Genomic DNA, 22,705 nt, shown 5'->3' on the forward strand with positions numbered 1-22,705 from the left:
GAAACCCCATCTCTACTAAAAATACAAAATTACCCAGGCATGGTAGTACATGCCTACAATCCCAGCTACTTGGGAGGCTGAGGCAGGAGAATCACTTGAATCTGGGAGGCGGAGGTTGCAGTGAGCAGAGATCATGCCATTGCACTCCAGCCTGGGCAACAAGAACAAAACTCTGCCTCAAAAAAAAAAACAAAAAATTTAAATTCTCTACAATAAAATGGGGGTACTATTTTTGTCCCTATTTTACAGATTAGGTGATCGGATGTAGTAGTCAGCAGAGGCCTGAGTCAGTTGGTCCCAGAAACTGGAGGCCACGCTAACTACCACGCTACAGTCTCCAAAGTCGGCCTTGCTCACCGAGAGGGCGTATGGCAAGGTCACCATGGAGGCTGGTCCTGACTCCTGGTGCCAACTTTGCCCCACCCCCATTCCCCTTGGCCCTACCCACACTCACCTACTCTCTGGGTATGAGGCACCATGCGTGGCACCTGGGTGGAGGCCTGCCTGGCACTGCTGATGTGGGCCGGGGGGCGACGAGGCACGACTGGTGGCCGGACCATCGAGGCACCTGGAGGGTAGGCAGCTTGTGGTGCAGACACCACAGAGAGAAAAGTTGGATGGAATGGTGGGAATGATCAGGGTGGCACACTGTGCCTAGAGGCTTCCAGGGCCACCAAGAGAATGGGAAGGGAAACTACAACATTCACAACAGAAATAGGAGTCAATTCACTTAGACCCAGAACTCCAGAAAGGGGGAGTGTAGGAATCTACAATTTCAAACCCAGCTCGTGTCTACCCAGAGCCCCAAACTGCATAAACACCATGATCGCACACCTTAGTCTCTCAGGACAGTTTCAAGTGAGTGTGCATTTCACTCTTACAGAGGAGGGCCTTTGGTCAGTAATACAGCCAGAGGAATTTCATCTTCTCAGCTTTGCAAGAATTGTCAGAGTCACAAATCAGAGGCATCTTTGGCGATGACTGCTGGTGGCTAGCTGTGTGTCTTTCATTGGCTCACCACTGTGCTTGGTACTGTACACACATCTCATTCAGGCCCATGCTCAGAAGAGGAAACTGAGGCTCAGAGAAGTGAAGTCACCCACCGTGGAAAGTGGCAGAGCCAGGTTACATCGCTGTGTCATGACTGCCTCATGGGGCCCACACCAATAGGCCAGTCAGAGTGGAAGGGGCTGGGTCACTCACAGGAAGGTCTAGGTGGCTGGGACGTCCACCTGGGAGCAGGCTGGGTGGGTGTCACCGGGCCACAGCCATAGTATGCAGCCTGGGCTGGAGGCTGCATGGGAAAAGAAGACCCAGACTGAGGGGCTTGGCAGCAGGGTAGGTGAGAAGCTACAACTCTTCAGGGACACCATGGCAGGAACTCCACTGGCTCCTGCAGGGACTGCTGAGTCAAGACCCATAAGGCTGAAATGAAAGTTCCTTCCTCCCATCTCAGGATGTCCATTAGCCCTGAATCCTCCAGGGCAAAGATCTTAGATTTCAATTTTGGCTCCTTGTCAGCTAGCCCAATGACCTGGATAAAAAGGGTGACATCTTACTCCAACTTGTGCCAGCTTAAGCAACTGCTAAAAGGAGAGGAATGTTCTCACCCTGGTGGCCTTTAATGGGTGACATCTTTCTACTTCCTCTAAGTCCCATGAGGTCCTTTCCCAAACCATGCTCCTCAGAACACTAACATCCAGGGGAGATGTTAACAGGCATCCCACAAAAAATGACCATCTAAGCCGGGGAAATGCTGGATAATCTGTGCCTGTTTCGGAGAGTCTCAGTAGAAATTGGCATCTTAGGGTAGAATAGTGTAGACAGTAAAGAAATTTAAGTCATGGTGGCTCATGCCTGTAATCCCAGCACTTTGGGAGGCCAAGGAGGGCAGATCACTTGAGGTCAGGAGTTCAAGACCAGCCTGGTCAACATGGTGAAACCCTGTCTCTACTAAAAACACAAAAAATTAGCTGAGTGTGGTGGCACGCACCTGTAATCTCGGCTACCTGGGAGGCTGAGGCACAAGAATCACTTGAACCCAGGAGGCAGAGCGTGCAGCGAGCCAAGATGTTGTCACTGTACTCCGTTCTGGGCAACAGAGCAAGACTCTGTCTCCAAAAAAAAAAATTAATTTAATTTTTTTAAAAATGTAGGGTGGAGCACAGTGGCTCACTCCTGTAATGCCAGCACTTTGGGAGGCCAAGGAAGAAGGATTGCTTGAACCCAGGAGTCCGAGACCAGCCTGAGCAACATGGCGAGACCCCCTTCATTAAAATAAACAAAAAAATCAGCTGGGCATGGTGGCACGCACCTGTAGTCCCACCCACTCAGGAGGCTAAAGTGGGAGGATCACTCAAGCCCAGAAATTCAAGGCTGCAGTGAGCCATGATCATGCCAGCCTGGGTGACACGGAGACCCCACCTCAAAAAAAAAAAAAAAAAAGAAAGAAAAACGTAGGTTTATTTTGCTGAACGCAACATTTCCCAAACTTGCTGGATCATTGAGAGTCTTTTTCAGCACAACATTCACGAGCTTCTCTCACTGGGAAATGCCCTTTGACTAACACTATCTCTCCCTTTTATAGAGAGGAAAACAAAGATTTCCTCGTGAGTCCTCAGCAGAAGCAAGTTAGAAACCTCCATTTCCCTAGAACTCTAGTCTTCATGCTCTGCCTGGCCGGGGCAGGGGGGAAGGCTGTGGTGGGAGTTGTGGGCAGGATGTCACCTGGGGCACGGCAGGCAGGAAGTAGCTGGAGGGCTGCTGAAAGGAGCCCAGGAGGGGGTTGCTCAGGGTCCGCATGGTGGAGAGGCGTTGCATGTACTGGTTGGTCAAGATGGCCTTCCGCTCCTCTTTGCGCTGGGCCAGTGCCACGTAGAGTGGCTTGGTGCCCACGATGCGCCCGTTCATCTCTGTCACGGCCTTTGTTGCCTCTTCTGGGGAGGAAAAACACACAAAGCCAAACCCCTTGCTGTGGCCACCCTCTGTCATCACCTAAAAGCAAGACAAGACAAGAGCTGCTGGGGTGGGGAAGGAAGGCTCCTGGGGCTGCGCTGCCTCCCTCCTCCCCACGGGCCAAGCCCAGCACTGAGCAGGCCCGCGAGAAAGCTGTGATGGAGGGATGTAGCATGCACCCCCATTTACTGAGCTGTGATGGAGGGAGGTAGTGTGTATCCCCATTTACTGAGCTGTGATGGAGGGAGGTAGCGTGTACCCCGTTTACTGAGCTGTGATGGAGGGAGGTAGCATGCACCCCCATTTACTGAGCAGTGATGGAGGGATGTAGTGTGCACCCGGTTTACTGAACTGTTTGAGGGATGTAGCGTGCACCCCCATCTATGAGGCCTGCTGCATGCCAGATACTTTACATGTCTTTCACACCTCACACAGTCTCCCGATGCAGGAGGCATCGCGGCTCCCACTTTACAACTGGGAAAAGAGAGACTCAAAAGAGTGACTTATCTGGGGTCACTCAGCCAGTGGTTTGTACGTTAGCCAGGACTCAACCCAACACACTGTTCTGGTAAACTTCTATTGCCTCTGCTAAGTACCAAGCCAAGTTCTTTAGGAATTTGAGAAAGAGGTTCTTAGCCTTTTTGTTAAAATAAACTTTTTACTTTGGAGTAACTACAGATTTACAGAAAAAGTTACAAAAACAGTACAGAGGTTTGCTGTATATCTGTTTTGTTTGTTTGTTTGTTTGTTTGTTTTGAGACATAGTTTCACTTTGTCACCCAGGCTGGAGTGGAGTGGCGCAATCTCGGCTAACTGCAACCTCAGCCTCCCGGGTTCAAGCACTTCTCCTGCCTTAACCTCCTGGATAGATGGGACTACAGGCATGCACCACCACACCTGGCTAATTTTTGTATTTTTAGTAGAAAGAAGGTTTCACCATGTTGGCCAGGCTGGTCTCAAACTCTTGACCTCAAGAGATCTGCCCGCCTCAGCCTCCGAAAGTGCTGGGATTATAGGTGTCAGCCACCATGCCTGGACTGCTGTGTATCTTTCACCCAGCTTCCCCCAATGTGAGCATGGTACATTTTTCAAAACTACAAAATTAACACTGGTGCAATGCTATTAACTATTTTATACCGTTAGCTCCTATTAACTACAATGCTATTAACTGAACTCCAGACTTCATTGGAATTTCACTCTTTTTCCCCCTAATATTCTTTTTCTCTTCCAGGACCCAACCCACATGGCATTTAGGGTTTGTTTTTTTTTTTTGAGACGGAGTCTCGCTCTGTAGCCCAGGCTGGAGTGCAGTGGCGCGATCTCGGCTCACTGCAAGCTCCGCCTCCCGGGTTTACGCCATTCTCCTGCCTCAGCCTCCCGAGTAGCTGGGACTACAGGCGCCCGCCATCTCACCCGGCTAGTTTTTTGTATTTTTTAGTAGAGACGGGGTTTCACCGTGTAGACCAGGATGGTCTCGATCTCCTGACCTCGTGATCCACCCGTCTCGGCCTCCCAAAGTGCTGGGATTACAGGCTTGAGCCACCGCACCCGGCCCTTTTTTTTTTTTTTTTTTTTTAAAGAGATGGGGTCTCACTCTATCATCCAGGCTGGAGTACAGTGGTATTATCGTAGCTCACTGCAGCCTCAAATTCCTGGGCTCCAGGGATCCTCCTGCCTTAGCCTCCCAAGTAGTTAGGGCTATAGGTACATGCCACCACATCCAGCTAATATTTTTTTAAAGTTTGTAGAGATCAGCAATCATTATGTTGCCCAGGCTGGTCTCAAGAGATCCTCCTGCCTAGGTCTCCCCAGGTGCAGGGATTACAGGCAGGAGCCACCACACCCGACCCTGGGTTTTTAACCTTTTTTAGAGTCAAGACACTGGCCTGGCTCACACATCCCATAAGGACTAGAGTTATTTTTTAAATCCTCTTTTTTTCTTTTTTCTTTTTTTGCCTTTGAGTCAGGAGCTCACTCTGTCACTCAGGCTGCAGTGCTGTGGTACAATCTCAACTGCAGCCTCGACCTCCCAGGCTCAAGTGATCCTCTCACCTCAGTCTCCCCAGTAGCTGGGACTGCAGACACGCCCCACCATGCCTAATTTTGTTCATTTTTTGTAAAGATGAGATCTCATCCTGTTGCCCAGGCTGGGCTTGAACTGCTGGAGAGCCCATGCTCTTAATCAGTAATTTTCAAACTGTACTCTGCGACCCTTCAGTGTAGGGGTCTTAACCTGAGAGTCCATGGATCCCCCCCTCAGGGAGGTCATGGATACAATTTAGGGGGTCTGTGAACCTGGACTGGGGGAAAAGTGACATCTTTATTTTCACATTAGCATTTCCTTCTATTATGAATATGGGCAACAACAAAAAAATCCTGGCAGTATTAGCCATGAATTTGTCATGAAGAAAAAGAAAATATTTTCATAGCACATAAATTATTGCTAATCTTGGTTGAGCGCAATGGCTTATGCCTATAATCCCAGCATGTTGGGAGGCCGAGGTGGGCAGATCGCCTGAGGTCAGGAGTTCGAGACCAGCCTGGCCAACATGGTGAAACCCCATCTCTACTAAAAATATACAAAACTCAGCTGGTTATGGTGGCGGGTGCCTGTAATCTCAGCTACCCAGGAGGCAGAACCCGGGTTCTTGAACCTGGGAGGCAGAGGTTGTACTGAGCCGAGATCATGCCACTGCACTCCAGTCTGGGTGACAGAGCAGGATTTCGTCACAAAAAAAATAAAAATAATAATAATAAAAGAAGTACATACTGCTCTCACTTTAGTAATCTATTATATTTTTTCAATATAATTTTTTAAATAAGCCTAAGAATCTTATTTTATGCATTTAAAAATATTCTTAGGGCCAGATTTCGTGGCTCACGCCTATTTTTGGGAAGCTGAGGTGGAAGAATTGCTTGGGCCCAGGGGTTTGAGATCATCCTGGGCAATACAAGAAATAATTAGCCAGGCATAGTGGTGCTCCTATAGTCTCAGCTACTTGGGAGGCTGGGACAGGAGATCACTTGAGGCCAGCAGTTGGAGGCTGCAGTGAGCTGTGATGGCACCACTGCATTCCAGCCCAGGCAATAGAGCGAGACTCTTGTCTCAAAAAAGTTTTTAAAAAATATTCTTAGAAGGGGTCCACAGGCTTCATCAGACAGCCAAAGGGCCGGGTGCAGTGGCTCACGCCTGTAATCCCAGCACTTTGGGAGGCTGAGGCGGGTGGATCACCTGAGGTCAGGAGTTTGAGACCAGCCTGGCCAAAATAGTGAAACCTCCATCCCTACTAAAAATACAAAAAAATTAGCTGGGCATGGTGGCGGGTGCCAGTAATCCCAGCTACTCAGGAGGCTGAAGCAGAAGAATCACTTGAACCCGGGAGGCGAAGATTACAGTGAGCCAAGGTTGTACCATTGCACTCCAGGCTGGGCAACAAGAGCAAAACTCCATCTCAAATATATATGTGTGTGTGTGTGTGTGTATGTGTGTGTATATATATGTGTGTGTGTATATATATATATTTAAGAACTTCTGGCAGTCGGTAGTTAATAATGATAAAATTTAGCAAAGCCAACACTTATTCAGAGCTTACCATGAACTTGATAGTGGTATAAGTATTTATATCCATTAATTCCTTTAATTTTCGTAATTATTTTTATATAAAACAATATAGGGCAGATGCAGTGGCTCATGCCTATAATCCCAGCACTTTGGGAGGCTGAGGTAGGAGGACTGCTTGAGCCCAGGAGTTCAAGGCTAGCCTGGGCAATATAGCAAGACCCCATCTCTACCAAAATAAATTTTTTAAAAATCAGCTGGGCATGGTGGCACATGCCTGTGGTCCCAGCTACTTGGGAGGCTCAGGTGGGAGGATCACTTGAGCCCAGGAGGTTGAGGCTGCAGCATGCCATGATCACACCACAGCACTCCAGCCTGGGCAACAGAATAAGAACCTGTCTCTCATAAAAAATAATAATAAACCAAAATACATAAAAGTGCATAAGATAGGCCAGGTGCGGTGGCTCATGCTCGTAATCCCAGCACTTTGGGAGGCTGAGGCGGGCGGATCACAAGATCAGGAGTTTGAAACCAGCCTGGCCAACACAGTGAAACCCCATCTCTACTAAAGATACAAAAATTAGCTGGGCTTGGTGGAAGGCGCCTGTAATCCCAGCTACTCGGGAGGCTGAGGCAAAATAATCGCTTGAACCTGGGAGGCAGAGGTTGTAGTGAGCCGAGATTGTGCCACTGCACTCCAGCCTGGGTGACAGAGCTAGACTCCATCACACACACACACAAAAGATATATATAATCCCCATTTCATACCGTTTGTCTTGTTAAAAAGATGGTCACCCCAGGTGTGCCTTAACTCTAAGCAATCCAAATTTACACATTTTCTTTGTTCCAGGAGTCCTTAACAAGGTCCATCTCCAGATGCTGTATGTAAGGTGTATGATGACTAATTACAACAGTCACTATTTCACTACTTATCGAATGCAGATGCTCTACATGCAGCCTCTTTAGTAGTTCTCAGGACACCTGGAGAGGTGAACAATGTTGCTCCCACTTTATAGGTGAGTAAACAAGGTCCAAATGGCAAAGCCACTTGCCTCAGATTCTACAGCTAGGTAATGGTGGGACTGGGGTTTACATTTAAATCTGATTAACTTTAAAATTCCATCTTCCAACCATGTTACGACATCAAATGTGTATGCATTTGCTGGGAAAGAGGACCTATAGCTTTTTATGATGTGTAATCAAATTTACTGATGCCTAATTTACATGTGCCACAGCCTTCTCTCACATTTTTCAAAAGGACCTTAACCTAAAAGACAACCTTTTTTGCTCCAAACACAAGGCTCCCTGAAGAATGTTTATAATTGGACTCAATAGCCAGAAGAGAACTTCTAGACCACTTCCTCAGAACCCAAGCATCATATCACTCAGGCGGGTCCCCCCATCCTGTCACTCACACAGATCTCTTTGGAAAATTCCTCATTCCCACTCCAGCTCCCTACCTCCTCACAGCCAAGTCAAACACTGCTGCTACTGCCACTTCTTCCAGGCAGCCCTCCCTCCTGTTCCACTGAACTCCTGTAGCTCTGTCTCCCATACTGTCCCCATCTTATAATCCATTTGAGTTAGTGATGGGCTGACTTCCTCACTAGGCTATAAGCTACTCGAAAGCAAGGATCACATCTGATTTGTTCCTGTTTTCCACAAAGCCTGGTAAAACAGCAGGTATTTAAGTCTAGTACAGAATGAATAAACACTAGATCATCTTAAAACCATCTGGGTGCTTTTTTTTTTTTTTTTTTTGAGATGGAGTCTTGCTCTGTCGCCCAGGCTGGATTGCAGTGGCGCCATCTCAGCTCACTGCAAGCTCCACCTCCCGGGTTCAAGCCATTCTCCTGCCTCAGCCTCCCGAGTAGCTGGGACTACAGGCGCCCGCCACCTCGCCCGGCTAGTTTTTTGTATTCTTTAGTAGAGACGGGGTTTCACCGTGTGTGTTAGGATGCTCTCGATCTCCTGACTTTGTGATTCACCCACTTTGGCCTCCCAAAGTGCTGGGATTACAGGCGTGAGCCACCGTGCCCGGCCTCTGGGAGCTTTAAAAAACAAAAAAAAGCCCGGGCCCTACACCCCAGGGAGCCACAGTCCATGCCTGACTCAGGTGTATATATTTAAGAATTGCCCAGGGCAAATTCTCAAATTGTAATGAGAAGCCAGGGTTGAAAGCCATCCAGTGAGCCCAGTGTCCTTATCTATGAGACGACATCTGCTAAACTCACAGAGCTGTGGAGTAGATGGACCAGTTGCCACATCTCAGGGGCCTAACAGGGTTGGGCACACAATTGGTGCTCCAGAAATAGGGAAGAACAAACGAAGAATGACAAAGTCCAGCCCTCTCACTTTCCAGATGGGAAAACGGAGGCCCAGGAGTGTGATGTCACTGGCAGAGGCCAGACAACAAAAGTCAATGGAAATATTAAGATGTGAATTTCTGGAATCTGGCATACAGTAGGCACTCAATAAATGCCAAGGTTACAGTGAGCCCCAAGTCCAGCTGTGTGACTGGGACTATATTTCTACCCTCTTCCCCTTCAGCCCAGATAAGGCTGCAGATGGGCTACAAGTTCCAACGGGGTCAGCAGAGCCCCAGAAGGGGTAGCCGGCACCAACCCCCTGGAGGCAACTGGGTGAGAGGGCGGAGGGGTGAGGTTGCGGGGGATGGTGGTGAGAGGATGGAGGGGAACGCTGTCCTCCAGAGGTGCCCCCAGCCCTCACCTTCGCACTGGTAATTACTCCATAGGGAGAGAACTCTTTTCTCAGTTTGTCGTCATCAATGGAGTCGTCCAGGTTCTTCACGTACAAGTTTACACCCTGGAAGGAAAGGGAAACTGCTGGATGGCCCCTTCCCCTCCAACCCCAACTGCCTTGGGGAGATCAGGGGGCTGACACAGGCACAAGGGGCATGGGGAGCCCCACCAGCCCAGCCTCCTGCTCTCTGTCTCCCTCAGCACCCAGGTACCCCTATCCCTCAGCGTGCCCATCACATGCAAGCTGTAGCCCCACATCCCGAATTCCCCTGCAGTTCTCACACATCTGCGCTGGTCCCAGCCTCACCACAGCTATTCCCCATTTCACAGATGGGGCCCACGAGGATGCCCCAGGTCCCATGGCAGGCTGAGGTGCAGAGCAAGCTCAAGCCGAGCTCTCCAGATAGTGGATGTCGGGCAGCAGGAGGCAGAGCTCCTTGCAGGCCAGCCCATGACCAGACCCCTAACACAGGTGAGCTGCCCCTCCACCGCCTGCCAGCCCAGGAACCTCAGGCACTTACTCATGCTGGTGCCAGGTGCCACTCTAAGCCTTCCCACACATTTTGATTTTTTTTTTTAAGACTTTTTTTTTTAGGCGGATTTTCGCTCTTGTTGTCCAGGCTAGGTGCAATGGTGCAATCTCGGCTCACTGCAACCTCTGCCTCCTGCGTTCAAGTGATTCTTCTGCCTCAGCCTCCCAAGTAGCTGGGATTACAGGCGTGTGCAACCAGGCCCAGCTAACTTTGTATTTTCTAGTAGAGACGGGTTTCTCCATGTTGGTCAGGCCAGTCTTGAACTCCTGACCTCAGGTGATTTGCCCACCTCAGCCTCCCAAAGTGCTGGGATTACAGGTGTGAGCCACCGCGCCAGGCCACATTTAGATTTTTAATCCTCACAACAACCCTGCGTGAGGGAAACTTTTATCCTTGTTTTACGGACAAAACTGAAACACAAAGAGTTGCCCCAGATCATACAGTGGCTGAGTGGCAGGGACTGGACAACCCAGGCAGCCTAACCTCAGCGTCTGTGCACCTCACTGTTGAGTGACAGCTGCCTCTAGCACCTTGACTTTTCTCCTTCCAGACCTCCCAAACACAACAGTGTGTGAACACACAGAGAGCAGAGACCACACAGTTGTACAGCATAGCATCCTGCTGTCACAGATCACATAACAAGTATTTTGTTCTGTGGGTCTGTAAGCCCCTGGACACGCTGTATGGACATAAGAGGATGTATGTGTTTCTCAGCCTCAGACCTAGTGACATTTTCTGCCAGACAGTTCCTTGCTGTGGCATTGTCCTGGCCACTGTAGGATGTCTGCCAGCATCCCTGGCCTCTACCCAGTGGATGACAGTAGCACCCCACCACCCACACGACAACGAAAATTCTAGACGTTGCCAAATGTCCCCCAGGAGGCAAAACTGCTCGTCACTGAGAACTACTGAGTATGTGTGCACGTTTTTTTGTGGATGTGTATATTTATATGCCCTTCTCCATGAAGAATCTAGAACTTTTGTCAAAAATCTTAGAGGAGGGCCAGGCACAGTGGCTCACGCCTGTAATCCCAGAACTTTGGGAGACCGAAGTGGGCAGATCATCTGAGGTCAGGAGTTCAAGACCAGCCTGGCTAACATGATGAAACTCCGTCTCTATTAAAAATACAAAATGAGGCCAGGTGCGGTGGCTCACACCTGTAATCCCAGCACTTTGGGAGGCTGAGGTGGGCAGATCACAAGGTCAGGAGTTCAAGACGAGCCTGGGCAACATGGTGAAACCCCATTTCTATTAAAAATACAAAAATTAGTCAGGCATGGTGGCATGCACCTGTAATCCCAGCTACTCAGGAGGCTGAGGCAGAAGAATTGCTTGAACCCAGGAGGCAGAGGCTGCAGTGAGCCAAGATCACACCACTGCACTCCAGCCTAAGCGACACAGCAAGACTCCATCTCAAAAAAAAAAACAAAACAAAAACAAAAACAAAACAAAACAAAAATTAGCTGGGCATGGTGGCAGGTACCTGTAATCCCAGCTACTTGGGAGGCTGAGACAGGAGACTTTCTTGAACCCAGGAGGCAGAGGTTGCAGTGAACCGAGATGATGCACTGCACTCCAGCCTGGGCGACAAGAGCAATACGCTGTTTAAAAAAAAAAAAAAATCTTTGAGGGTTTCACTTCCCAATGAAGTTTTAAATTGGACTGATCTACAATATTCACTTTAATTATTAACTCCATATAATTCAAAGGCTGTCCAACATTCCAGCTTTTGGATGTAACATATTTGGCCTGATTATTCTCAACCAGGAGTAGGATTTCCTCTAGGGGCATCTGGCAATATGCGGGGTACTTTGGTTGTCTGAGACTAGAGGATGCGACTGGGATTGAGTGGGCCGGGTTGGACGCTAACCAGTCCCACATGAAGGATTATTCTAACCAAAAGGTCCCCAGCACCCCTACTAACCCCTATCATGGTTGGGCTGTGCCCAGTTTCTCACTGTTACAAATCAGGCAGAGGGGACCATCCCATGCTCGTTTGATTCCTGCCTTGAGTCAAATGCCCAGAAGTAGGATGACTAGAAGAAACAGTCACCACTCAGGGCCCCCGACACACAGCTGCTTTCACACAGAAGTGGCTGCCGCCAGGAAGCCTGACCTCACCTGGTAACGCCTCAGCCGGTCCTGCTTCATCTGCTCAAACCTGCGCTTCAGTTCATTCTGCCGCTCCACGCGCTTTTGGGCCCGGCCCGCATACAGCAGCCGCCCGCTCACCTCCTTCCCGTTCATATGCACCACAGCCTGGGGAGAGGAGGAGGGAACATGCTTGGTAACCACTCAGATGTGGCCCTGGCCCAGGCTCATCTTCTGGATCTAGAGAGGCCACCTGCAAACCGGGCTGGCCACACTAGCTGAGAATAATCAGTACCAGGACAAAGGCCATTTAAGTATACCCACTTTGGCTCATGCCTGTAATTCCAGCACTTTGGGAGGCCGAGGGGAACGGATCACCTGAGGTCAGGATTTCGAGACCAGCCTGAACAACATGGAGAAATCCCATCTCTACTAAAAATACAAAATTAGCCAGGCATGGTGGCACATGCCTGTAATCCCAGGTACTCAGGAGGCTGAGGCAGGAGAATCGCTTGAACCTGGGAGGCAGAGGTTGTGGTGAGCCGAGATCGCACCATTGCTCTCCAGCCTGGGCAACAAGAGTGAAACTCCGTCTCAAAAATAATAATAATAATAATCGGACTGGGGCTGTATTTTAAAAAACAAAATTGATGGCCGGACACAGTGGCTCACACCTGGTAATCTCAGCACTTTGGGAGGCCAAGGTGGGTGGATCACTTGAGGTCAGGAGTTTGAAACCAGCCTGGCCAACTTGGTGAAACCCCATCTCTACTAAAAATACAAAAATTAGCCAGGCATGGTGGCGGGTGCCTGTAATCTCAGCTACTTAGGAGGCTGAGGCGGGAGAATCCCTTAAAACTGGGAGTCGGAGGTTGCAGCGAGCTGAGATCGCGCCACTGCACTACAGCCTGGGCGACAGAGTGAGACTCTGTCTTTTTTTTTGAGACAATTTCACTCAGTCACCCTGGCTAGAGTGCAGTGGCACGATCTCGGCTCACTGCAAGCTCCACCTCCCGGGCTCACGCCATTCTCCTGCCTCAGCCTCCGGAGTAGCTGGGGCTATAGGTGCCCGTCACCATGCCCGGCTAATTTTCTGTATTTTTAGTAGAGACAGAGTTTCACTGTGTTAGCCAGGATGCTCTGGATCTCCTGACCTCGTGATCCACCCACCTCAGCCTCCCAAAGTGCTGGGATTACAGGCGTGAGCCACCATGCCCAGCCTACTCTGTCTTAATAAAATAAAAATAAAAATAACATTGAGATTTGCAAAGTTTCCCATATTTAAAATGTAAATATGACTGGGCACGGTGGATCACACCCGTAATCCCAGCACTTTGGGAGGCCAAGGCAGGTGGATCACTTGAGGTCAGGAGTTCAATACCAGTCTGACCAACATGGTGAAACCCCTTCTCTACTAAAAATACAACAATTAGCCCGGCATGGTGGCAGACGCCTGTAGTCCCAGCTACTCGGGAGGTTGAGGCAGGAGAATCACCTGAATCCAGGAGGCGGAGGTTGCAGTGAGCCAAGATCATGTCACTGCATTCCATCCTGGGTGACACAGTGAGACTCCGTCTCAAAAATAAATAAATAAAAATGAAATAAAATGTAAATATTTATATAGTCCCATATTTTAAATGTGTATTACTAAGTGAAAGAAGCCTATCTAGGTTACATACTCTCTGTTCCAGAAAAGGCAAAACTACGGAGCCAGTAAAAAGATCATCGGTTGCTAGGGGTTAAGGGGCATGCAGGAATGAAGAGACGGAGCACAGGGGGTGTTTAAGGCACTGAAAGTACTCTGCATAATACCATAATAGTGGATACATGTCATTATGCATTTGTCCAAACCCCTAGACTCTACACCAAAAGTAAATCCTAATGTAAACTTGGGACTGTGTGTTAATGATGTGTCAAAGTAAGTTAATCACTCGTAACAGATGTAACCCTTGGGAGCAGGACATTGATAATGGCAGAGGCTGTTCATGTGTGGGGGCATGGGGTATACAGAAGACTTCCGTAACTTCCACTAAACATTGCTCTGAACCTAAAACTACATTTAAAAAAGAGCTTAAAAAAATTAGGTTCTAACTGCAACTACACATGGATAATTTGAACAAAGCAGCAAGCATAATTCTTTCATAATGGCATGACAGCATCATCAACATCCTTACTTTGAGTTGTATTTCATGGCACAAAATAATCCTCTTTGCTAACTGTGAGAGCCTTTTTTTGTGTGAAGATGACGTCTCGCTGTTTTTGCCCAGCTGGTCTCAAACTCCTGAACTCAAACAGTCTTCCCACCCAGCCTCCCCAAGTGCTGGTATTACAAGCATAAGCCATCACATCTGGACAGTTTTTAAAAAATTAGAGACAGGGTCTTGCTATGTTGCCCAAGCTGGACTCAAACCACTGGGCTCAAGGGATCCTCCTGCTTCAGCCTCCCACGTTGGCTGAGATTACAGGTGCACACCACCACACCTGGTGGAAACTGATTTAAGTGGTCAGTTCACAAGTAAATATTTTTATATAATCATGACTTTTGCATCCCTACCTAAATATTCAGTTCTGCAGACCTCAGGGCTGGAAGTGACCAAAGAAGAAAGAAGCCCTTGGCCTTTGCATCACAGGAAGGAAGGGCTCTGCCTGCTTGTAGGACTCTCCCACCCTCTTGGCTTAGGCCAGGGAGGGACTTTCTTCCCCTCCACAGGCAGCTGGGGCCCTCTTCTTAGTCCCAGCTCAGTCCCTATGCTGCAGAACAGAGCCATGGGGAGGCTCCTACCTTCTGGGCTTCCTCATGCTTCTCAAAGTTGACAAAGCCAAAGCACCGCGAGTGACCGCTGTTGTCCCTCATCACCTTCACACTCAACATCTTCCCTGTAAAGGACCAACCTGGCTGAAAGGGGGGTCTGGGAAGTCCTCAGGAGACCCCAGGAGGGCCCCTCCCCGCTACCAAACTTTGGAGGGGGAGAGGGAAAACAGTGATACCCCCACTCCCTTGGGGACACACCCACCAAACTGGGAGAAGAGGTCCTGCAGGCCTTGCTCGTCCACATCCACCGGGAGGTTCTTCACGTAGATGTTGGTGAACTCCAGGGCTCGTGCCCCCAGCTCCGCCTCCCGCTCCCGTCGAGACTTGAAGTGGCCCACAAAGCTGTGGACATACCACAGTGGCTGATGGCTATGAACAGCTACCAGTCATCAGCCACCCCCATGCCAACTCCCGCTTAACTGCTGCCCTTCTCCAGGCTTACATATGCCTCATCAGGAAACTGGGTAGGGCAAAACTCCTTAGAATATCCCCAAGGCCCGGCTACCTCCAACAGCCAAGATATTCTATTATGTTCCAGAGCTTGTCCCCAGCAGAAGGTTAAGAAGATTTCATTCTTGCGACAAATGCACACATAACTACTACTATATATCAGGCAGCTGAGAGCACAGAAGAATGAGCCTGGGAGTCAAACAGACAAGGGCTTGAATCCTCACTCTGCAGTTGCCTAGCTGTGTGATCCTGGGCAAGTTATTTAACCTCTCTGAGCCTCAGAGTTCATTGCTGGAAAATTGGGACTCAAATTCTCATCATCGGGCTTTGCTTATTGACATGTATTGGGTGTACTGGGGAAGCAAGGTTAAGTGAATTAGACGCAGTCAGTGCTAGTGTTGCTATGGGGGGGCATTGATTAAAATCACTTAAATACTAGATTAATTTTATTTTTACTTATTATGTTTTTGACACTGAGCTTCACTCTATTGCCCAGGCTGGAGTGCAGTGGTGCAATCTCAGCTCACTGCAAGCTCCACCTCCCGGGTTCAAGCGATTCACCTGCCTCACTCAGCCTCCCGAGTAGCTGGGATTACAGGCATGTGCCACCACACATGGCTAATTTTTGTATCTTGGGTAGAGATGGAGTTTCACCATGTTGGCCAGGCTAGTCTTGAACTCCTGACCTCAGGTAATTCGCCCTCCTTGGCCTCCCAAAGTGCTGGGATTACAGGTGTGAGCCACTGCAACCAGCCACAAGATTAATTTTAAAAGATCATTTCCTAGTTCATGTAAACACATTTAGGAAAGTATCCCAGATTTTAAAAATGAAAATAAATTCTGATGGTATTTATAGCACGTTTAGCACAAACAAAGTTGTACCAGGTACCACAATTTGAAGAAAACTGAGTGGCAAAGGTAAACTTGAGTAAATTGGAGCTAACAAGAGTATTCTTCTGAGCACTGGGAAAGCCCACCAAGATTTGTTTGACAGGTTGACTGGACCCTCTCCTGAGTAACCCCGGACAAAATGACTCTCAGTGCATCCCCCAGCTCAAAGCCACCTTCTCTCCATGGGCCTGACCATGGGGGATGGCCCCTCAGATGAGCAAAATCAAAATTCTGGGCAGGGAACAGCCAGAGGCAGATTCTCTCCAGCATCTGCCTCTCAGTTTTCCCATCTGCGTAGTGGGGATGATATCAAAGTTAATGGTAGGATGAGAGCAAGCTAAGCATATGTCTACTTTTCTTTCTGCCAAAATCTCATGAAACAACACAAAAGGTTTAAAGAAAAAGCCAGGCGTGGTAGCTCGTGCCTGTAATCTCAGCACTTTAACATGTTAGGAGGCTGAGGCAGGAAGATCACTTGAACCCAAGAGTTCAAGACCAGCCTGGGTAACAAAGTGAGATCCCATCTCTACAAAAAAATAAACAATAAAAAAATTAGCCAGGTGTGGTGGCATGTGATCACCTGTGGTCCCAGCTACAAAGGAGGCTGAGACAGGAGGATTACTTGAGCCAAGGAGGTCAAGGCTGCAGTGAGCTGTGTTTGTGCCACGTGTATCTAGCCTGGGCTACGTAGCAAGACCCTGTCACACACACATACAGCCCATACTGAGAAGGCTGGAAAACAGATGAAAACACAGTGTCCATTGATGATATGACCATTAGCCAGTCCCTCTAGAGTTTTAAAATCACCACTTCCTTTACCACTCTGAACAATCCTCTAATGCAGATTATCAGCTCCATCTTTATGTCGGGAAAGAGTCCCTGAGAGGCTGAGCAGCTGCTCCGAGGTTGCACTTTTAGGAGGGCTGCCTGCCACTCAAGTGTCTGGTGCCCATTAGCAGCTTGAGGGTAGCATCGATTCCAAGTCAGTGGTGCCATGCTTCTGTCCCTGCAGCCTCCACCCTCCCTCGGGCCCAGCCACTCACACTTTGCGGTCATTCAGCAGCATCCCGTTCATGGTGTTGATGGCCTGCTGTGCGGCCTCATGGGTCTCAAAATGGACAAAGCCGAAACCCCGGGAGCCATGCTCGTCACACACCACCTGGGCCACAGGGAGGAAGGACAGGAAGAGTACTGACAGAGGGTTCAGGAAGAAAGGAATGGCAAAGGTGATCACGACCAGTCTCTGCATGCCTGCTGTGTGCATGGAAAAGGCAGTCCTGCATGTTAGGGATGGGATACGGAAGCTCAGAGAGTGCCACCACTCAAGTTAACGGATTCAGGAAGGCTGGGTGTGATGGCTCACGCCTGTAATCCCGGCACTTTGGGAGGCCGAGGTGGGCGTATCACTTGAGGTCAGGAGTTGGAGACCAGCCTGGACAACATAGTGAAACCCTGTCTTTATTAAAAATACACAAAATTAGCCGGATGTGGTGGCGGGTGCCTGTAATCCAAGCTACTCAGGAGGCTGAGGCAGGGGAATTGCTTGAACCCAGGAGGCAGAGGTTGCAGTGAGCTGATAACGCACCACTGCACTCCAGCCTGAGTGACAGAGTGAGACTCTGTGTCAAAAAAATAAAAAGAGAAAAGAAAAAACAGATTTAAGAGGGAGAGCGCCCTTGCAATGAACACGGGTTTCATCTATACTGCATACCGGCTTTTGATTGTCTTCCTAAGGCAATGGGCAAAAGGGTTAGAGTCAAACCCCCACATCTGCATCCGTGTTTCCTTCAAGAAACTAGAAACAACCTGGGTATTCACCAAGGGGCGGCCTTGATGGTACATTCACACCAGTATACTGTACGTGCAGAGTTGAAGAGAATGTGGTTGGTTACATGGCTGACAGTCTTGTTAAGTGAAGAAAAAAAAAAAATCCATTCAGGCTGAAGTAGGCATCTACACACTGGAAATTTTGAAAAAGACACATAAAATGTATTAATATTACTTTTGGGGACTAGGGCTGAAAGAAATGGAGTCTTCTTTTTCACTTTCTTCCCTTCCACATTGTTTAAACTTTGCTAATTCATGAATTACTGCAACAACAAACTCATTTCAATTTTTCTTTTTTTTGAGAAGGAGTTTCACTCTTGTTGCCCAGGCTGGAGTGCAATGGCACAACCTTGGCTCACCGCAACCCCCGCCTTCCAGGTTCAAGCGATTCTTCTGCCTCAGCCTCCTGAATAGCTGAGATTACAGGTACATGCCACCATGCCTGGCTAATGTTTTATATTTTTAGTGGAGATGGAGTTTCACCATGTTGGCTAGGCTGGTCCCGGACTCCTGACCTCAGGGGATCCACCCACCTTGGCCTCCCAAAGTGCTGGGATTACAAGCTTGAGCCACCACACCTGGCTTCATTTTTTTTTTTTTTTTTTTTTTTTAAAGATGCACAACATCCTATTCCCATTCTGTAACCCTCCTAACTCAGGTCAGCAGGACAGAACTTGAGAACGGGGAAAGATCTTCTAGTTCATGTAGTCCCCATCCCTCTTGTTGAACTCACAGAAAGACCACTAAACCCCACTTCAAGGTGACTGTGGCTCCACTCATTGCTGTGGCTACAGGCTTAGCTCAGCTAGTGGCATTTTCTGCCTGGATAACAAGCACTGCCTCCCAGCCTAGCTTCCACACTACCACTGGGATGCTCTTTCTAAAATGTAATTCTGACCACATTCCTTCAGTCTCTAGTAGCTTCTATCCATAGAACTACATCAACTTGGCATTTGAGGCTCCCCAATGGGTCCTGCACAACAAGTCTTGCTTCCAAACCCATGCCTTGCACATACCCCTCCACCTCTCATACTGAAACAGGGTTCTTCCACTTTCAACTCAAGTCTCAGCTCGGTCATTCGGATTTAATCACATTGACTAGGTCCCCACTGTGGGTCAAGAACCTGCTAAGGGCATTACATACCTCCCTCGTTATCTATGCCACGAGAATCCTTCCAAGCACCTCTTAACCCCTGAGCCCCAGAGGGAAAATGAGAATAAATGACTTGTCCAGGATCAGCCAACAGAATTAATTCTTTGATTATTATAGCTATCACTGAGAAGCTGCAGTGTGCCAGGTACCCTTTTAAGGAGTATATATGTATGCAGAAAACCTAACACACAGAAAGTACATGATAAATCTGCCATTATTATTGTGAAGAACTTAATACACAAGTGAAGAGTCTCTTTCTTCCTTTGATCCTCAAAGACAGGAAACGGCCCTGTCTCTCTGTTACAGATAACCCTTAGTGCATTACTACATCTCCTGAAGTCTACCTGCTCCTCTGAGCCACAGGGATAGCCTCCTATTGACCAAGAATTTGAGGGCCCTTATTGAGAACTTAAGGATTATGCTTGGCACACAGTAGCACTTGATGAAAGTTCTAACACATAGGCTACAAAACTGTCCCCATCCTCCCTAGAATACCAGACACTCCAAAGGCTACAGGGTAACCGATCAACCATCCTAATAAAACCTACAGGCAGAATACCCAGGTTTAAGCCCTGTGTTCCGGACATACTGACCTGCTATATGGCGGCTGATCCTCAACATCTTCATATAGAAAGTCAGAGAAATAATCAGAATCCTTCTCAAATGATATACATCCATTGGCTCAACAGATATTTATTGAGCACCTAATGTGTGTCACATCTTAGTAAGTATTGGGATACAATAATGACTAAGAACAAGATCACTGATGGAACTTACATCTAATGCAAGAGAATCTTAAAAACAAGATTTAATCACTTGATTGCCATCATGGCCCCAATTAACAGCCTTCCTGTAGCCACACCCTTCATCCTATAATTTCTACTCCCTTCTCACTTTGAATGTGGGTTGGTCTTGTGACTCGCTTTGGTCAATAGAACGTAGTGAAAGTGGCCAGGTGCGGTGGCTCATGGCTGTAACCCCAGCACTTTGGGAGGTCAGGAGTTCAAGACCAGGCTGGCCAACATGGTGAAACCCACCCTATCTCCACTAAAAATACAAAAATTAGCCAGGCATGGTGGCTCACACCTGTAATCCCAGCTACTCGGGAGGCTGAGGCAGGAGAATCGTTTGAACTCAGCAGGCTTGAACCCAGGAAGTTGCAGTAAGCTGAGATTGCGCCACTGTACTCCAGCCTGGGCAACAGAATGAGACTGCATCTCAATTAAAAAAAAAAACAAATGTAGTGGAAGTGATGATTCCAGTTCTGCATTCAGTTCTCAAGAGGCCTGGTGTGCTTCCACTCTTGTTTTCTGAGCCCCTGCCATTGCCATGAGAATACCATGAGAATAGCCTGGACTAGCCTGCCGGAGGACAAAAGGCCATAGGGAGGAGAGCCGAGATGTTTCAGCCGACAGCCATCCACTCCCTCATATACCCAGTGAGAGCTCCCACTCAGCTTTCAGTGGGCATAGGAGGGAACCCAGTCAAGACCAGAAGAACTGCCCAGCATGGGAATAGGATGTTGTGCATCTTTAAAAAAAAAAAAAAGAATTTTGCCCATTGCCAAGTGTGGAATTACGAGCTAAATAAATGATTGTTGTTGATAGCCACTACATTTGAGGGAGGTTACACAGCGAGAGCTGACTGATACACAAGTAATGTCTGATCATTCATGGAAGATGAAACTGAAAGAACGGCTACCATTCAGGTGCTTGCTGTTCCTGAAACTTGACTGAAAGGACCTTGTAAACTGTAAAGTGAGGTGTTGCTTGTCATCCCTCTACCAGGCAGGTAGTTGACACTGATCCACCCAAAGACGTACACCGTTCATCTTCTACCTTGCAGGAGAGGATGTTCCCAAAGGTGGAGAAGGTATCATATAAAGCCTTGTTGTCAATGGAGTCCTCCAGGTTCTTGATGAAGATGTTGCCCACACCTGACTTGCGAAGTCCTGGGTCTCGCTGGGACCACATGATGCGAATAGGCTGGCCTTTGAGCATTTCAAAGTTCATTGTGTCCAGTGCCCGCTCCGCTGGACAGAAGGAAGAGGAGAGAAATGAGCAAGTTAAGGGAATTTTCTTGCCTTGGTCGCCCACCCCCCCAGGTGCTTAACTGGGAGCCAAAAAAAGAGAAAGTCATTGTCTGGGTCCCACCTGAGATAAGAGCCTGAAGGCTCAGGAAGGATAAGCTAAGAATTAGTGTGTATGGTGCTCCCCCCACCTTCCAGTTATGATCTCATTCAACTCCCTGTAGCCACATGAGCATGGATTCCCGCCCCCATTTTACAGATGGGAAAACTGAGACTAAGAAACAGGAAAGGTCTGTGACTGTGTCAGGTCTATTCTGGCTTCTAAAGTACACTGAGTGGATAAGAATGTCCATATGAGGCGGGTGGATCACGAGGTCAGGAGATGGAGATCTTCCTGGATAACATGGTAAAACCCCATCTCTACCAAAAAAATACAAAAAAAATTAGCAGGGTGTGGTGGCGGGGGCGTGTAGTCCCAGCTACTCGGGAGGCTGAGGCAGGAGAATGGTGTGAACCCAGGAGGCGGAGCTTGCAGTGAGCCGAGATCGCACCACTGCACTCCATTCTGGGTGATAGAGCAAGACTCTGTCTGAAAAGAAAAAAAAAAGAATGTCCATATGACAAGGGGTGGCAGCACTTTGAGGAAATTAAAACTCAGAGGTGCTGCAGGGCAGAGCTGAGGTTACCTCTCAAGCAGTCAGGTTATGGGGAAAGTGAACATTACCTCTCTGAGCCTGTTCCTCATCTGTAAAGGGGGAATGATGATAATATTACCTACTTTTCCTAATAAAGGGAGATATTACCAACTACCACGTTGTTGGAGGGACTGAAAAATAAAGAAGGTATTCAAGGTGCCTTGTTTGTAACTTTGTGCCTGACACAAAATCATGTCTGTCTCAAAACAGCAGCCAATGCCCAGCCTCCAGCCACTGCTGCAGCCTGTATCCCTCCCGGGTGATACACGTGACCTGTTTCAGGGAGTCTACTAGCACAGAGACATGGAGAGGGGCTGTGGGGAACACAGTGGAGCAAGTTTCAGGAAGCCTGGCTTCTCTACCTAGTCTTATCATAAATACACGGGGACAAAATCCCTCTCTCTGCGGCAATGTTATCTATGAGGTGGGGCAAAAAAACCAAGTCCCACTTCATTCACAGGGCTTGGAGGAAGGGAGGAAGACTGGAAGAGGCAGGAGGTGGAGCAAAGCAGAGCAAAGAAAAAGATGTCCAGGAATCCAGCTCAGTAAGGGGCGGGGAACAGGCCCCGCGGAACAACCCCTTCCCCAGCAAATCACCCACTCAGGGAACCGCCTGGTCCACCCAGGCGGCCTGGCGCAAGGGATCCTTCTAGTGGACTCCACTGGGGCGGGCATTTTTTGGGTTTCTAGAGTCTTAGGTCAGAATGTTAAAGCCACTATTTTTGTTATTGTTGTTGTTGTTTTTGAGATGGAGTCTCGCTCTGTCGCCCAGGCTGGAGTGCAATGGCACGATCTCGGCTCACTGCAACCTCTTGCTCCCGGATTCAAGCAATTCTCTTGCCTCAGCCTCCTCAGCAGTTGGGACTACTAGCGCCAGCCATCATGCCCAGCTATTTTTTGTATTTTTAGTAGAGACAGGGTGTCGCTATCTTGGCCAGGCTGGTCTC

General features: G+C 48.5%; 1 protein-coding gene across 1 annotated transcript in view; it reads right to left on the reverse strand.

Annotated features, from left to right (window-relative positions):
• Nucleotides 1-22,705, reverse strand: part of PABPC1L (poly(A) binding protein, cytoplasmic 1-like) — a 30,213-nt gene that overhangs the window by 6,004 nt on the left and 1,504 nt on the right. Inside the window, 9 exon segments of the mRNA XM_011928976.1 lie at nucleotides 455-568; nucleotides 1,204-1,294; nucleotides 2,728-2,994; nucleotides 9,245-9,340; nucleotides 11,932-12,069; nucleotides 14,684-14,778; nucleotides 14,916-15,055; nucleotides 17,098-17,213; nucleotides 20,873-21,066. Coding sequence (XP_011784366.1) covers nucleotides 455-568; nucleotides 1,204-1,294; nucleotides 2,728-2,994; nucleotides 9,245-9,340; nucleotides 11,932-12,069; nucleotides 14,684-14,778; nucleotides 14,916-15,055; nucleotides 17,098-17,213; nucleotides 20,873-21,066 — 1,251 coding nt within the window.

The sequence above is a fragment of the Colobus angolensis genome, unplaced genomic scaffold (genome assembly GCF_000951035.1).
Source record: "Colobus angolensis palliatus isolate OR3802 unplaced genomic scaffold, Cang.pa_1.0 Scaffold8, whole genome shotgun sequence".
Classification (NCBI taxonomy): domain Eukaryota; kingdom Metazoa; phylum Chordata; class Mammalia; order Primates; family Cercopithecidae; genus Colobus; species Colobus angolensis.